The sequence below is a fragment of the Dipodomys spectabilis genome, unplaced genomic scaffold (genome assembly GCF_019054845.1).
Source record: "Dipodomys spectabilis isolate Male_0828 unplaced genomic scaffold, ASM1905484v1 ptg000118l, whole genome shotgun sequence".
In the NCBI taxonomy this organism is placed as follows: Eukaryota; Metazoa; Chordata; class Mammalia; order Rodentia; family Heteromyidae; genus Dipodomys; species Dipodomys spectabilis.
Genome location: NW_024870795.1, coordinates 94942 through 111914, shown reverse-complemented (window position 1 = coordinate 111914; position 16973 = coordinate 94942). Strand labels below are relative to the sequence as shown.

Sequence of the window (16973 nt, the reverse complement as noted above, 5' to 3'; positions counted from 1 at the left end):
CTCAGGAGGCTGAGATCTGAGGATTGCGGTTCAAAGCCAGCCCGGGCAGGAGAGACCGTGAGACTCCTATCTCCAATAACCACCAGAAAAACCGCAAGTGGGGCTGTAGCTCAAGTGGTAGAGCGTTCACCTTGAGCTGAAGAGCTGAGGGACAGCGCCCAGGCCCAGAGTTCAAGCCCCACGGCCGACCAAAAAAAAAAAGAAGAAAAGGAGAGCCAGGCGCCAGTGGCTCACCCCTGAAATCCTAGCTAGTCAGGAGGCTGAGCTCTGAGGAGTGCATTTTGAAGCCAGCATGAATAGGAAAGACGGTGAGATTCTTATCTCCAAGTAGCCACGGAAAAGCCAGAAGCAGAGCTGTGACTCACGTGGGAGAGCACCAGCCTTGACTGAAAAACAACAACAGCCACAACTAAGGGATGGCATCCAGAACCTGAATCCAAGCCCACGTACCAACACCAAAAAAGTGAGAGGGGAAGAAAGGAAGGGAAGAGATGTGGTGTAGAACTGGGGCTCAAGGCACAGATGAGGGCAAGGCTCTGAGAAGACACGTTTACTAACCACCTACTATGCATCAGTCCCTTTACTCAAGGTGAGAAATACGACACCCAGAAGCAAGCTGCCCCAGGGCCGGTGGCAGACCCAGTCTGCAAGTCAGGATGGCTTGTTGGCAAAGGCCCTGCGTGTGCTCTCTCTCTAGGCCTCCTCACACCCCTTGGGCACCTGAGGGAGAGGGTCCCTGAAAGAAGAGCTCTTTTTAGGCCCTCAGAAGGCAAGGAGAAGGAAGTGGGAGGTAGCGGAATTGCAAGGGAAGGGCGGGGCGGGGCTCAGAGGAGCAGGCAGCTGGGGTTAAAGCTCCGTGTTCTGACAACCCACTAAGCTGGAGAAATGAATTCTGATCCCTCCAAACCCCAACCTTGGGAAATGTTTGAGAGAAGGGTCTCCTTTCAATGGGGCAGAAAAGAAATATCCTCCACACCTCCTCCCGATGCCCTGGTAATGCCAGGATGTCCCCAATCTGCTTTGAGGAATAGAGAGATTAAGAATAATAAAAAAATTGCAATAAAATATGTGTGAAGGAGGGGGTAATTGTGGACAAACGCAGCATTCAAATTCATTTTTCAGCTCTTTTACACACCATTTCAATCTTATTTTCTGCTTGTTAATGAGATCTTGTTGCCTGGGCTAGGCAAAACCTTCCAATATCAGGACGTAATTGCATATAATTTTCTCTCCTACTAGTGATTTGCATCAGTTTTTTAAAAATTCTGGGCTATTTAACACCCCACAATCCCCCTCCCATCTTCTAGCCTACAAATCTCTTGCTCCCTCCTCCTTCCTTGTCTCTGGTCCAGCAAGACTCATTTTAAATGCTTATTATAAACGCAATGTCACCAATAAAGGGACAGGGACAAAGAGGAAGGGAGTAGAGGATGAGGCGTAGGGAGTTCCCGGTGCCTGTGCAGGGCAGGGCTCTGTTCCCTAGGGCCAGCAGTATGCCTTGCCCTTGTGCTGGGGAGGGTTGAAGGATGGTGATGTTCATGGGTCAAGCAGATCTCCAACACCTGTTCCCACTACTCACCAGCTCTGGGGCTGGTTATTTAACCTCTCTGGGTACATTTCCCTAAGTGTGGGCTTGTGGTGGGGTTTGAAGGATTTTAAGCAGGCCAAGTGCTCAGGTAGGTTCTGGAACCCAGGAGGGTTCTATTGGTGAAGTTTCTGTTCTTGCTGGTTTGACCCTCCCCTGGAGGTCCTGGACGGTGGTGGAATGCAACATTGAGTATCTGCTATTGAGAAGCATTTAGGAGAACCCTGATCATCAACAATCACAAATACAGCCTGGAGCTTTGTGGAGGAAGGGGAAGTTTGGCAATCTCCCATTAATTGTCTATGTGACCTTGAACTTGAATGTGGACCATTAGACTGACCTCACAGGAAGAAAATATGACACATTAGCATCATTGCACCGGATAGCTCTGTTACTGCCACAGAGCCTGACACATGGCTCAATAGGTATTTGGAGGAGAGATGGATGTGTGAGTGGATAGATAAATGAATAAATAGATGGGTAGTTGGATGGATGAATTGACAGATGGATAGATATGTGGATGGATGGATGGGAAGATGAATGAACTGGCAGATGGATGGATGTGTGGATGGATGGATGGATGAATAATTGGATGGATGGGCAGACTGGTGAATGGATGGCTATGCGGATGGATGTATGGATAGATGTGTGAATGGACAGATGCATATATAGATGAATGATGGATGGATAAATGGATGGATGGGAGATGGATGGATGGATGTGTGTGTGTATAGATTTTGGATAGAATGTGGATAGATAAATATATGGATAGGTGGATGAGTGGGTGAGGAGGTAGATGGATGTGTGGATGGGTGGATGTGTGGATTGATGGATGGATGGATGGATTGGTGGATGGATGTACAGATGGACTGGTGGATGTGTAGATAGATGGATAGGTAGATAGATGAATATGTAGGTAGATGGATGGATAATGATGATGGATAGCTCTGGACAAGATACTTTCCTCATCTGTAAAATAAGGGTCACAAGATAACCCCTGAGATTCAGCGTGTGAAAGCCCATGACATTTCACCCTGCTCATGCCTGGCTAGCTGTGTACACTCAATTCACACTGACGGTCATTGCGATTACTTATTTTTATTGACACGTTTATTTCTGTGCTGCAAGGGATTGAACTTGGGGACTCCCACCTGCTAAAGGAGTGCTAAGCCCAGCTGCTATCACCACAACTCTGGTGTGCACTAGAGGGGAAGGAGGGGGAACACTAGCAGGAAAGGACAGGAAAGCTTGGTGTGCCCCCACAGTCCTGTGATTAACAGCACACTTGGAAGACAGTTTTCAGTAGGTCAATATGGGTGGATTGTAAATATGTAAATCTCTTTTACAGATGCCTTCATTTTAAGCTCCCGAGGGGGACGAAGGAGATGACAGCCGGCGAGGATGTGATGAGGAGCACCAGAAGTGACGGGGGCAGACGCAAGTCTCCCTTTCTACAATGCGCAGACAAAGGCCCTGGACTAGGGATCTGGAGCCCAATGGGACCCCCTCTGGGCAGGACTGGCATCCTCTTTCCTGTCTCTGGGTACCTGGCTTGTCATTCCTAGACAGAGTCGCTGTGAAGCCATCAGAGGACTCCCCTGTTATAAGATGTGTCCTTTGTCTCCAACTTAAGTCTCCCGAGTTGTTCTCCAGGAATCTCTTCCAAGCTGGGCACTGGTGGTTCACACCTATAATCCCAGCTACTTAAGAAGCTGAGATCTGAGGTTTGAAACCCAAGAAAGTCCATGAGACTCTTATCTTCAGTTAACCGACCAAAAAGCTGGAAGTAGAGGTGAGGCTCAAGTGCTGGAGTGCCGGCCTTCGGTGGGAAAAAACTAAAGGACAGCACCTAGGCCCTGAGTTCATGCCCCATCGGGCACACATGCATGTGCGTGCGCGCACACACACACACACACACACACATGCATGCACACACAAAGAGTCACTTCCTAATAACTGACCCTTCGCTTGAAGCAAAGGGGTGAGAGCAGCTGGTGTGAGGGGCCCAATCCCAGGCAAGGCATCCGAGTGAGGTGCTGAGAACAGGCCTGCTTCTCCCGATGCCACTTCTGAAGGGCCTGAGGCACACAGACTCTCTTGGAGTCCTGTGCTGAGCTCGTAGGACCTGACCCTATTAGGTGGGGTTTGATGGTGAGGGCTATAGAGAAGCCCCCTAAAGCCGAGCAAAGGTGTCAGCCCACCTGCGACTGCCCTCAGTCTCAGGGCTCTCCTGATTCCCTGATGTGTTCTGAGGGCCAGGGAGACAGCACTGGCTCGTGGCCGGCCCTGGGTCAGTCTTTGTCCTTGTAGCTGCCCACTGCACAGCCAGGGCTCAGGGCTCAGGGCAGAAAAAGCAGAAGAGCCTTTCTGCAGAGTTCTGCTGGAGTGCCTTCTTGAGGACGCCCAGGACTCGAGGGCATCGATGTCCCAGGCTTGGAGGAAAGAACAGACTCGGGACATCAGTGTGAGGAACTAGCTGTCCCCGGACCTGACCCGGGGTCCCACAAACCTCCAGCCTCATCCTCCAATGGGACTCTCACTGAGTGCTGGGTGAACAAACCACTGTCCAGTTTCAAAGGCCAAAGCTGTCAGGGTAGCAGTACCTACAGCCCCTCCAGGTCGGGTGGCTGGTCCAGCCCAAGCTGCCCTCCCTGTGGACCAGAGGGGCTGCAGACAAGCCCTTCCTATAGGGAACAACCCTCTCCCCACACAGATTTCAAACTGGGGAGAACCCTAGCCTCACCTTACCCCTTCCAAGACCCCAGGGATGGGCAGATGGGTCACCAACCTTGTCTATCCAGAAAGGAGAGAATGAAGCCAGAGCTTGTCCTACACCTAGACCCCCCCCTCCCTAACCCCAGTTCAGGATGTGCTGGGCAGAAGTCCAACATCCACTCATTCACAGCACAGTGCAGCCCTTTCTCCGCAGCTGTCCCCTGCCAGGTCCCCTCTCCCCCTGTCAGAGCCCCCAGCCCCCATCACTCTTCACGCCTCGAGGGGAAAGCTGCAGTGGACTCAGCCACCGATCCATCACGTCCCCACAGCCTCTCTGCCGAGGATTACAGACCAGGTAGACCAGGTGGATGCCTCCCCAGGCTCTCCTGCTGTTAGAGTCTGTCCTCCCCAGGGTCGAGGGAGGAATGAAGGAGGAATGAAGGCAGGGGCAGCAAACACATCATCTAATGGCTGAGCCTTCCAACCCGGAATGGAGAAGTTTCTGCAGGGGTCTGGCCGCTCGTACCAGTGCATGCGTTTCTCCCTCTCCCCCCTCCTCCCTGAAGGCCAGGGACCTCTCATCCGCACATCTCTCCTCTGCTGGGTGGGAGGCCTCCTGCTTGGGGATCACACTTGGTGCACACGAGACGGTCGGACCAGCACAGGAGCGATTAGGCCCAGGCCTAGGCCTGCCGTCTGAATTGAGAGGTGACCTCAATACCTCGGTGTCCCTCCTTAGCCTTTCCAAACGTGTCCGGATCACACTGTGGGGTGCAGAATCCCCCGAGTCTCAGCAGTGTCCTAACCCAGAGGATTCTGGGATCCCATGTGATGCTCTCTCTTGCCCCAGCTCTGGAAGGTCAGCCTGGACAGTTAACTTTGGCTATCATGCAACAGAGGGTCATGATCTTGAACCCCCAAACGGGGCCAATCAAATTAAGTCTCACCAGGGAAAAGTGGCAACCCATGGGGCTCTGTGGTAGATGTAGGAGGTCATTTGCCTGGGGTATCAGCAAGAGATTGAGGCAAGCCCAGTACAGACCAGTTCCCCAGGGCTGGCGAGTACAGCCAGGCCAGCAGAATCATCTGCAGTGCCCAGAGGACATGCTGGGTAGAAGGTACCGGAAAGGGCTTCTTCTCCCTGTAACTGCTTAGGGTTCCCTGGCACACATACCATTCCAGGCCTGAGCTAGGCGCTTTGTGGAGATGGATCTCATTCCAAACTCTACAATCCCAGCATTATCCCCACTCCAAGAAAATCACAGGGAGGCCTTCCCCACAATTTAATCATGGAGCTAAATGGACTGTACATCTTCCATACCAATGGGGGTAAACAGGAAAGAGCCTGCCGGGCTGACTGTTAGCCCCCTTGAGCATGCTGAGATCAGAGGCTGGCATTGTTCTCTGTACAGGTCACACAGTTCTGTAGGTTTTGTGGTCTCTATGGTCTCCTGTAAAACTCAGCCCTGCTGCCACTGCCCCAAAGCCACAGGCATTCTAATAAAACTTTTTTTAAAAAAAACACAAATGCATAGCTGGATGGTATGACCTCCAGGATGGAGTTTGCTTGAGTCCTTTTGGCTGTGTGTGTGTGTGTGTGTGCGTGTGTGTGCGCGTGTGTGCGCACACCAGTACTGAGGCTTGAACTCAGGGCCTGGGCAATGCCTTTTAGCTTTTTTGCTCAAGGTGGATGTTCTACCACTTGAACCACAGATCCACTTCTGCCCTTTTTTGGTGGTTAATTGGAGATAGGAGTCTCACATACTTTTCCTGCCTAGGCTGGCTTCAAACCCTGGCCATCAGATCAGAATTACAGATGTGAACCATGAGGGACTGGCTTACTTTCTTTTTTTTTTTTTTTTTTAAAGTAACAGTTTTCTCCTATTAATTATATTGTCTAAGCAACAGAAGGAAAAATAGAACTATTATTAGAACAAATCTTTAAAGAACTAATATTTACTTAGTGTTATTTTGTGCTGGGCTTTGTGCTGGGTGCTTTACTCTGTCAGCAACTAAGTGAATGTAGCAGGCAGCCCCAGATCACCTCCAAACAACAGGACGGGGAAACTCTAAACCCAGCCCCAAAGCCTAGACCTTTCCCAGCATGTTACAGCTGCCTTGGCTAGTTTATCCTCTGTCCTGTGTCCATTCCTCTTGTAGACATGAGGAAGGAAGGAAGGAAGGGCACCGCAGGTAGAAGACAAAATAAAATCAGTCTCAGCTTTGAGTCCTTTCCTCTGGGGTTTTGGGGAGCCTGTTACTGCTATAAAAATGAACCTCAAGTTCACAGGGACTTCCAGCATCATGGAATCCGGTCCACAACCCCACCAACAACTGCCACAAGCCCCGCATTGTTTGCCACTCTATCCAGAGCAGGTCTCCAGACTTTTAGTACAGTACAAGGCAACAAGGGACTTAACCAGCAACCAATCACATAAGTGAACAGACTTCTCAAGACCCAATCAGAGTAGAGGTCCTGGCCCAGAACCTGATTTGCAATTACTCCACCAATAGGATATGCCCTGATTCTCACTGATCCATTTACCCCTGAGAAAGGCTGGAGATGGAGAACAGGACAGATCCAGGAAGAACTCTTGGTTTTTAGAACAAAACTTCCCACAGCTTCCCACATGCCTGCCTCTCAGGCATCCGACGTATGAAGGCGATGGGGCCAGCGTTTTATGAACTCTGATGGCTGTTAGGTCAGGAGCTAATCCACAACCCAGTCTCTGCAGACTGAGAAAAACCAGCCTGGCGCCATGGCCCACAGATAAGACAAGTGCAGGTAGAGGACCCACCCAGTCCACCTCCTGAGGTCCCCAAAACCAAGTGTTTCATGGAGACCAGTAGATTCTGAGTGGTCCCTGTGTTGCCCATGGAAGAGCTGACCTGGAACTCCACCGACTGGACCAACAGCTGTCTTGGCCATGAGACCTGGGACAGAATGGGGAGGCCACTTACCTGAGGAGACAGGCCGTTGCTGACGGGGTTCATGTGGTTGGAAGGAGCCCCGGGGTTCATGAAGCTGTCAGAGTAGCTGGAGAAGCTGTGGCGAGCCCCATAGGCAGAGCTGGTGTCGGCAGCGGCTGCAGCCGCCGCCAGCCCACCCTGGTGCATGGTGGACGGTGGGAGGGGCTGGGGACGGTGCACGGTGCTGCCTCCATCTGTGGAGAAACCCAAGGGAGGTCTTGAGTGGGAAAGAATCTCAGTGGGGAGGAAGTGGCCATGTTGCTTTGGCCTCTGCCAAGTCTGGTCCTTTGAGAGAAGAGACAGCATCTTCTCCGGTGACCCAGGATTGCACAAGTTCAACTGAGCCCCCACATGGGCCTTGTTGCTTGGTGCTAGATATACAGTTATGTTCAATGCACGCTGGGCAAACTGAAAGTTTCTTAGGGACTCTACTTCACTCACATACCTGTCAGTATTTAGTGATTTAGTTAGTGTTTAGTATTCAGTCCTTCCTGGAGAGCTCCTGCAGCAGGCTTTGATTAATCTAACTCTAGCCTTTTCTGTTTTTCGTCACTGGACTGAGAATCTGCCATCAGAGTCCCTCTCTGTGGCCCTCTGAGGCTGGGACCTCATCACCTTTGACCTTGGCATGATTTCATCTCAAGATCATAGGTCAGGCCTCAGGAGCTCACACCTGCAATCCTAGACACTCAGGAGGCTGAGATATGAGTATCGACTGGAAGCCAGCTGAGGCAGAAAAGTCCACCAGTGAATGTAAACTTGTTCAACCACTTTGGAAAGCAGTATGGAGGTTCCTCAAAAGACTTCACATAGAGCTCCCCTATGACCCAGCAATCCCACTTTTGGGCATTTACCCAAATGTTTACAAACAAGACCACACTAAAGCTACCAGCACAACTATGTTTATTGCAGCATTATTTACCATAGCTAAGATATGGAACCAACCCAGATGCCCTTCAGTAGATGAATGGATCAAGAAAATGTGGTATATATACACAATGGAATTCTATGCCTCCATCAGAAAGAATGACATTGCCCCATTTCTTAGGAAATGGAAAAACTTGGAAAAAATTATATTAAGCCAGGCACAAAGAAACACAGGTCCCATGGTTTCCCTTATTTGCAATATCTAGTATATGTACGAGTCAAGCAGAAAAAGTCAGATAATGTGATGTTAGGAAAATGAATCCTTAGATAGGTATTTTAATGTTTTTTTTCTTTCATGCATGTGTTTCTAACGCATTTATAACTTTATTTCTTTGTTGCTTTGTATGTCCCTCCCCCACAGTATAACCCCCGCTTTCAATATATTTGATGTCAGTATAACTTATGGAGGAGATGGGGAAAAACAAGTCATTTAAGGATTCAGGTGGACCTGTTGCAACAATGAGAAGTACAAATTGTCATGTCAAAAAGGAGCTTTACAATGTCGGTGGGGGGGAGCGGGGGGGGGGGGGAAGGATTGGGGGGGGAGGGGGGAGGCTGGGAAGGGAGGTGAAGGGTAAACAAAGGAGGAGGCTGCAATGCTTGGTAAGAAATGTACGCATTATCTTGCCCATGTAATTGTAATCCCTCTGTACAGTATGTTCACAAATAAAATAAAATAAAAAAAAAATAAAAAAAAAGAAAAGTCCACCAGTCTCTCATCCCCAATTAACCAGTAGAAAGCCAGAAATGGAGCACTGGCTCAAGTGGCAAAATGACAGACTTGAGTGAAAAAGCCAAGTGGGAGCCAGAGGCCCTGAGTTCAGCCCCCAGCACTGGCACACACATGCCAGCCCACACATGTGCACGCACACACACATGCCAGCCCACACATGTGCACGCACACACACATGCCAGCCCACACATGTGCACGCACACACACATGCCAGCCCGCACATGTGCACGCACGCACACATGCCAGCCCACACATGTGCACGCACACACACATGCACACACTTTCCACTCTCATTTATTTACTCCTTTTATTTTTGCCAGCACTGGGGCTTGAACTCAGGGCCTGAGCATTGTCCCTTGAGCTTTCTTGCTCAAGGCTAACACTCTACCACTTGAGCAACTGGAGACAAGAGTCTCATGGACATTCTTGCCCGGGCTGGCTTCAAACTGTGACCCTCCAATCTCAGCCTCATGAGTAGCTGGGATCACAGGCATGAGCCATTGGTGCCCAGCTTCCATTCTCATTTTAATTGAAGACTGGCTATACTTGGCCCCAAATCAATAGACAACATTCTGAGCTTTTCCTCCCTGCATGGGCATCTCCTGGTAGGAAGGCAGCATCTCAAACCCCAGCCTGGCATTGCAAGGAGACCCTTAAGAGGCTCCCATTTGAAAAGCTCATTGTAACTGGGTGCAGAGGCTGTATTGCCACCTTCCCTGGCGACTGTGGCCTCTGGGAAGCTAAGCATTTCAAGGGCGGGACCACAGAACTGTATCTTCTCTATCTTAATGGTCTGTGGCCTCTTGGTCTGCACCCAGTCATAAGGGAGGAACACTCTTGTGAGTGACAGGCAGGCTGGTGGGCGGGGCAGGAGAAGGAGGTAGGGGTGGGCAGGAAGCTCACCTTGGGAGATGGTAGTGGTAGGGTAGGTAGAGTCCGGCAGCTGGTAGGGGGGCAGCGTGGGCATGCCGGTGGGCGGGAAGCCTCCTGGCAGAAGATGGTTGAACGCGGCCAGCTGGTTGGCTCCTGCCTGCTTACGCCAGCGGGCACGGCGGTTGCTGAACCAGACCTGAGGATGGAGAATGGAGGATAGACAACTTTCAGCCTGGCTCGTGGCAGAGCTAGAAACACAGCTAGAACCAGACCCCCGGCCATCAGCCTCCTCCAGGGAAGGGACCCTACCTCCACGCACGCACCCAGCACAGTTTGTAGAGCCATAGGCATGATCCCCTTTTGTCCCCACAGTTACCCAGGTGTTACCATTGCCCCCATTTGACAGAAGAGGAAACTGAGGCCCACAGGACGTGGATGACCTGGCCACAAGGCAGGGAGTGCCAGGGCCCCGCACGTATCTGTGAGGCTCTGAGTCCAGTGCTCCTCCTCCTGCAGCTCCAGCCCCGGGGGTCACTGGTGTCCCGCCTGTCATTCTTTCTTCTCCATCCCTCATTTTCCCCTCTGCCCAGAGAAGATCTCCTGTCTGGAAGCTGATGAGAGACTTTCCTCCACACCATGCTGTGCAAGCCAGTTCCTTGCTGTTTGCTTAACAGCCTGGGTCTCACTGAATAGGAAACCCACGTGGACTTCCTAAACATCTGGGAAATAACCATACTTGAGTCTCTCCTTCCTCTAGGTGTCTCTCTATAGTCCATATAGCTGGCCCCAGGCCCTAGAACTGCTCTGTCCTTCAAGTCCTCTCATTTGAGTTCACAAGCTTCCTAAGACTTGCCAGACAAAGAGAATGGAAGTGTGAAATGGCTCGGTTTCACCTGTGGTACTTGCATATGCTCTTCCCTCTTGCCCGAATACTCCTCCTGCAGCTGGAAGACCCTCCCTAGTCTGAGGCCTAGGGATGGGCACAGGTGGCTCCCTGCCTTCTCCCAGGTAGCTTCCGCATGACACTTCTGTAATCAGCCCTTTGTTTTATGTGGTTTCTTGGCTGTTTGGTTGTGTTTCCTGTAAGGTTCTAGGCCCCATGGGACAGAGGCCTCCATAGGCACTCAACCAACACTGAATGAATGGTGGACAGATGAATGATGGATGAGTGATAGGCGAATGAATGAGTGTATGCTGAATGAATGAACAATGGACTTATCTGTGATGATGAATAGATGGGTGCATACACAGGCGACTAGATGGATGTGCAAATGGATAAATGAATGGATGAATGAATGATGATTGATGGATGGATGGATGATGGATGGATGTGTGGAGGGATGGTGGATGATGGTTAGTGGATGAATGTGTGCATGGATGTGTGTGATGGTGGTTGGATGATGGAAGGATGTGTAGACGGGTATGTGGATGGATGATGGATGGATGTGTGTGGATGATGTGTGAATGGATATGTGGATAGATGTGTGAGTTAATGTGTGGGTGGATGGATGATAATGTATAAATGTGTGGATGATGGATGTGTGTGTGTGTGGATGATGGATGATGTGTGGATAGACGTATGGATGGATAGATGCTTAAAGATGTGGATGGATGATGGATGGAGATGGATGGATGATGTGTGGATGAGTGGATGTGTAGATGATGTGTGGATGGATATAGAGAGAGACGAGTGGGTTAATGTGTGGATGGATGGATGATGATGGATAAATGTGTGGATTTGTGGATGGATAATGGATGGAGATATGTGTGGATAGATGGATGGACGTGTGGATGGATGATGGAAGGATGTGTAGATGGATGTGTGGATGTTGTGTGGATGGAAGCTGGATGGATGCGTGGATGGATGAATGGATGGAAAACAAGGAACACGGGGAAGCTCTCCTATGTCTTTGTTGGAACTGAAGCCATGAGGCTTTAGCTTGAGTCTCCCCCGGTGGGGTAAAGATGCCAATACCCCTTGGTACCAGGTTACTTAAGACCTCCAAACCCCATGACCACACACCTGCCGAGATGAGCACATGGGCAGCTCGGGGGGGGGAGGGGGTTAGAGTCCACAATGTCACTGGTCTTTTCTGGTCCTTCCTCCTTCCCTTTGCTGCTCTTCCCCTTTCTCTTCTTTCATGTTTATCCTCCTCACCCCAGACTTTCAAGGGGACTCTGCTCTACACCAAGCAAGATACTGTGGAGAGATGGGCTGGACCCAGTCCTGGTCCCCAAGCTGCCCTCTGCCTGGCACAGAACAGACAAGCCAAGGAGTGGCCCCAGTGAGCTCAGGCAGGCAGGCAGGCAGGGCACGGGTTGGGGGGGGCTGCCTAGAGGAGAAGGTCTGCCCCTTGCTGCCCGCTCTCTCATCTCTTCTTCAACCAGGACACCCTCACCTCACCCTGCTTAGAAAACCATATTCTGGAGAAGCTGGGTCTGCAGCTATACCTCTGACTCCTGGTTCCGATGGAGACAGCCCAGGAACTCTCCGGGCCTGTTTCCCAAAAACGGGGCTAACACCCTCTGACTTGGGGGTGGTTCTGGATCTCAGGTGAGCTGACATAGGAGAGGCGCTGAGAGCCACCGCGTGACATCCCACTGACCCCGCGGGGCCCTCTGCCACTTTGATGCCAGCTGCATTTCCAGACAGGAAATGGGGACTCCCGGAGGGAAGTGGCAACCTCCACCTCCCAGCCACGACCTCCTGGTCAGGGTTGAGCTCTCTGAAAATAGGAGCTGGATCTGATTACTCTTTCCTCTGTGCGTGCCTGTGTGTATACAAGTACGTGTGTGCATGAGTGTGTGGTAAGTGTGGGTGGTGATGGTGCTGGGGATGGAACTCAAGGTCTTGTGCCACTGAGTCTTCTCTGCCACTGAGCCCTGCTCCTGGCCCCAATTATTCTGTTTTGTGTGTGTGTGTGTGTGTGCGCGCGCACCCCAATACTGGGGCTTGAACTCGGGCCTTAGTGCTGTGTCTGAGTTTTTTCATTCACTCTACCACCTGAGGCACAACTCCACTTCTGGCCTTTTGCTGGTTAATTGGAGATAATCCGAGTCTTGTGGACCTCCAGCCTGGGCATCTAGGATTATAGGCATGAGCACCAGTGCCCAGCTTGGCCGTTCATTTTTAAGCCTTCTCTTCATACTCAGTGATAGGATGTGGGTTGGAATTACTGTCCACCAAACTCCCAGTGCCCAGAGTAGTGTCAGGCAAACAGCCAGTGGAAAACAAACATCAAGAGGCAAAATACGGTCATAGCTGAGAGTATGAGGTTTCCCCACAATAGACCCTTTCCCCCAAGCGCTCTGCTGTGCAGGGGTGTCTATGTTTTTATTTCTACTGTGGTCATCTCCACTTTGCAGGTGAGGAGACTGAGGATGGAGAGGCTGGAATCTGTCCCAGGCACCCAGCTCCAAGCCCACCCCCACCCTGGCCACCTGCTCTCCCCTCTGCAGGGCTACTGAGATGTCACAGAACTACAAGATTTCAGAGCCATCACTTCTTAGAAGTAGAGGCCAACCTAGTTACTTGGGAGGCTGAGATCTGAGGATTGTGGTTTGAAGCCAGCCCCGGCAGGAAAGTCCATGAGACTCTTACCTTCAACTAACCACTAAACAGCCAGAAGTAGAACTGTTGCTCAAGGGATAGAGCACCAACCTTGAGCACCAAAGCTGATGGACAAGGGCCTAAGTCCTGAGTCCAAGCCACCATTCTGGCACAAAAAACAAAGAGGAGAAAGAGGAATAGGAAGAGAAGAATGAGAAGAAGAAGGAAGAGGAGGAAGAAGAAGAGGAGGAGGAGGAGGAAGAAGAAGAGGAGGAAGAGGAAGAGGAGGTGGTGGTGGTGGAGGAGGAGGGGCTGGGAAGGTGGCTCAGTGGTAGAGCGCTTGCCTTGCATGCATGAGGCCCTGGGTTCAATTCCTCAGCACCACATAAGCAGAAAAAGCCAGAAGTGGCGCTGTGGCTCAAGTGGTAAAGCGCTAGCCTTGAGCTGAAGAGCTGAGGGACAGCGCCTAGGCCTAGAGTTCAGGCCCCACTACTGACAAAAGAAAAAAAAAGAGGAGAAGGAGGAGGAAGAAGAAGAGGAGGAAGAAGAGGAGGACAAGAAGAAGGAGACTAAGATGGCAAAATCTCAACGCCACATTACAGTGGAGCCTTAACAATCTCAGGGCCTTGAAGTCCCTGTTCCGCTCCCTATAGCAGGGTCCCTCTGCCAGGGCCTCCAATCCGGTGGCCTTGTCTTTAGTTTGAGCCTTTTCTGTGGCGAGAATCTCATCCTCTCCCCAGACACCCCTGTTGCCAGTGAGGACCGGTCACTCAGAGGGGCCCTGGTGACCACTGCAGGCCACCCCTGAGTGATAGAGGGACACCACTTCGGGGGACAGAAAGCTGCCTGCCGACAGGGACACGGCAGGGGCGGGGCGGGGGCTGCAGGCCTTGCTGCTGGTTTCAGGGCTCGGAGCCCGGCTCTCCTCAGGGACCTCTGTGAGCAGCTGCGTGCTGGAGTCATGTCTCCCGACCTTGATTTCATCCGCCTTTGTTTGTGCTTTAAAACCTCAACTATTTGGGTTCATCTCTCTGCTTAGGAAGTTCTTGGGCTAAGGCGGGGGGGGGGGGGGGGCGCCCCGCGGGGAGAGACCCTGGGTTTGCCTGGTGGGGTGGGGGATGGGGGACTTCTGGTGAGAGAAGAGAGACCCAGTGGGCCCCTGGAGAAGCCCCATGGATGCTGGGAGTCAGCAAGAACGAGGATGCTGGGCTGCTCCACGCGGACTCCTCCATTCCCAGCCCCCTCCCTCCTTGGACCTGGAGTGACACCTGTTCCTGGGTCCCCTGGGCCAATAAAAGCAGTGCCAGGAAATTTTACAAAAAGCAGCCAGGCTTCAAGGTGGTGGGAAGCAGCCAGCCCAGGGATGAGAAAGCCGGGAAGAATGCACCGGGCAACAGCTGCAGGGAAGGGGCGGAGGGGCGGGCTCCTCCGCTGTCACCAGAGAGGGGGGGCTGAGGGGGGCGGACGGGGCCACCAGCCCCCCTCTACAAGGGCTGCCTAGGGCCCCTCTGGTCTGCCAGTAGGGGGTAGATGGAGGTTCCTGGAGGGCTTAAGGTGGATTTGTTTCTAGAACTTTCCCTATTGCTCTCAAATTCCAGGTCCTGAGTCAACATTTTCATTGCTGTACGCGGAAAGAACATGGGCTTTGCCAGGCGCCCGGTGGCTCACGCCTGTAATCCAAGCTTCTAAGGAGGCTGAGATCTGAGGATCACGGTTCAAAACCAGAGCAGGCAGGAAAGCTAATGAGGATCTTGTTTCCAATGAACCAGCGAAAAGTCGGAAGTAGAGTCGTGGCTCAAGTGGTCGAGTGCTAGCTCTGAGCAAAAACAAAAACCTCAGACAGAGCCCAGGCTCTGAGTTCACACACACACACGCGCGCACACACACACACACACACACACACACACACACACACACACACACACGAGATGGGCTTAGTATCATCAGCCAGGCATGGTTCAGACACACCTCGGCTCTGAGCCCCCCGTTTCTGCACAGTGGCCCCGTCAAAGACAAGGTGGTCTGACTGAGGCTCAAGAGTGAGACACCACAGTAGCTGGCGTGGTACTCTGGAGGGAGGCTGGCTCCCCTGTGTGGAAGTGTGTCGTTGGGGGGTCCCTCTCCCCGCTCCCCACCTCTCTGCTCTGTGGATAAGCCAGCCCAGGACCGGCTTCCTGTGACAGCCGTGCATCCCAGCCTGTCTGCTCTCTCCGGCCTCCCCAGCCCAGGCCCTTTCCAGCCCTGAGCTGCAGATCAACTGCAGGTCTCCCAGAAGCCGCTTAGGGCTCAGCCGCCGGCCTGGGCTCACCCCCTAACCCCGGCCCCCTCGGGTCTGCCCAGCTCTGGCCAGGGACATGCCTACCCCGTCTCCTCTCACAATGAGGAACTCAGCTACCCATCTGGGGGCGGGGGGGAACCAGGCTTGTCTGGCAATTTCTCTCTTCATTACCTCCGTCCCTGATCAGATGTATGGAGATGCTTATCTATCTTGAGTTCTCTCTTTGGGCTGAATATCTAACTTCCTTCCTTCCTTAGTGTCTCTCTCTCCTCCCCCCTCCCCCCTTCTCTCTCCTCCTCCCCCTTTTTTCCGTCTCTATTTTCCCCCTCTTTCTCATTCCAGTCCTTCACCCGACCAACCTTCCCTGCCCATTGCCTCTGTGCCAGGTGCACCACTTCTATGTCTTCCTGGGAGGAAGAATGACGTTGGAGGGGGGAATGACGTTGAACTCATGGCCTTGCCCCCCCAATCTGGGCCCTGGAGGGCAGCGGAGGCCCCTCACCTGGACGCGGGCCTCGGTGAGCTTGGTCCGCTGCGCCAGCTCCTCGCGCGTGTAGATGTCAGGGTAGTGGGTCCGCTCGAAGGCCTTCTCCAGCTCCTCCAGCTGCTCGGCCGTGAAGGTGGTGCGGCTGCGGCGCTGCTTGCGCTTCAGCGGGAGGTCCGGCTCCGACTCCACGTCTGAGCCCTCATCCAGGCGGTTCCCTGCAGCCAGGCAAGACGGGGGAAGAAGGCACTGGCTTAGTGAAACGTTGGGGTTGGTAGGAAGCATCGCCACCCCTGTGCCCACTTTGGACACTGCCCAAGGACGGAGCCCTTCCTGAGCACAAGGAAGTTGATTGGGCCAACGTAGAAGCCACCTCCTCACCCAGCCCTAGAGGATTGCTTAACACCCCCTGGCAAAAACCCATTTAAAAAAAGAAGCAGCAGCCCGGTGTTGGTGGCTCACACTTGTAATTCTAGCTACTCAGGAGGCTGAGATTTGAGGATCACGGTTCAAAGCCAGCCCGGGCAGGAAAGTCCATAAGACTCTTTTCTCCAATAAACCACTAGAAAAACCAGAAGTGGCGCTGTGACTCAAGCAGTAGAGTGCTCGCCTTGAGCTGAAGAGCGCAGGGACAGCGCCCAAGCTCAGAGTTCAAGTCCCACGACCGGCAAAAAAAAAAAAAAAAAAAAAAAAAAAGCAGTAAATCCCTGACCATTGGACATTTAGATTATTTATTTACAGACATGAAAGAGATTCATGATGTAAAACTTGGAGGACAGTTTTATACAAAATACATTTGTCAGAATTCATCTTCCCCCCCCCCCCCCAAATAAAGTCATACTGTACAGTAGTTGCTCC

At 52.1% G+C, this 16973-nt stretch overlaps 1 protein-coding gene across 3 annotated transcripts in view; it reads right to left on the bottom strand.

Annotated features, from left to right (window-relative positions):
* Window positions 1-16973, bottom strand: part of Pax7 (paired box 7) — a 93332-nt gene that overhangs the window by 27334 nt on the left and 49025 nt on the right. For 2 of the 3 annotated variants that reach the window (XM_042688698.1, XM_042688699.1), the window contains exons 5-7: window positions 16134-16333; window positions 9834-9999; window positions 7262-7464 (exon numbers count right to left, since the gene is read on the bottom strand). In XM_042688698.1, the coding sequence (XP_042544632.1) occupies window positions 7262-7464; window positions 9834-9999; window positions 16134-16333 (569 nt within the window). Of the gene's footprint in view, window positions 1-3104; window positions 3119-7261; window positions 7465-9833; window positions 10000-16133; window positions 16334-16973 lie in introns of all 3 variants that reach the window. The other variant, XM_042688697.1, reaches the window with a different exon arrangement.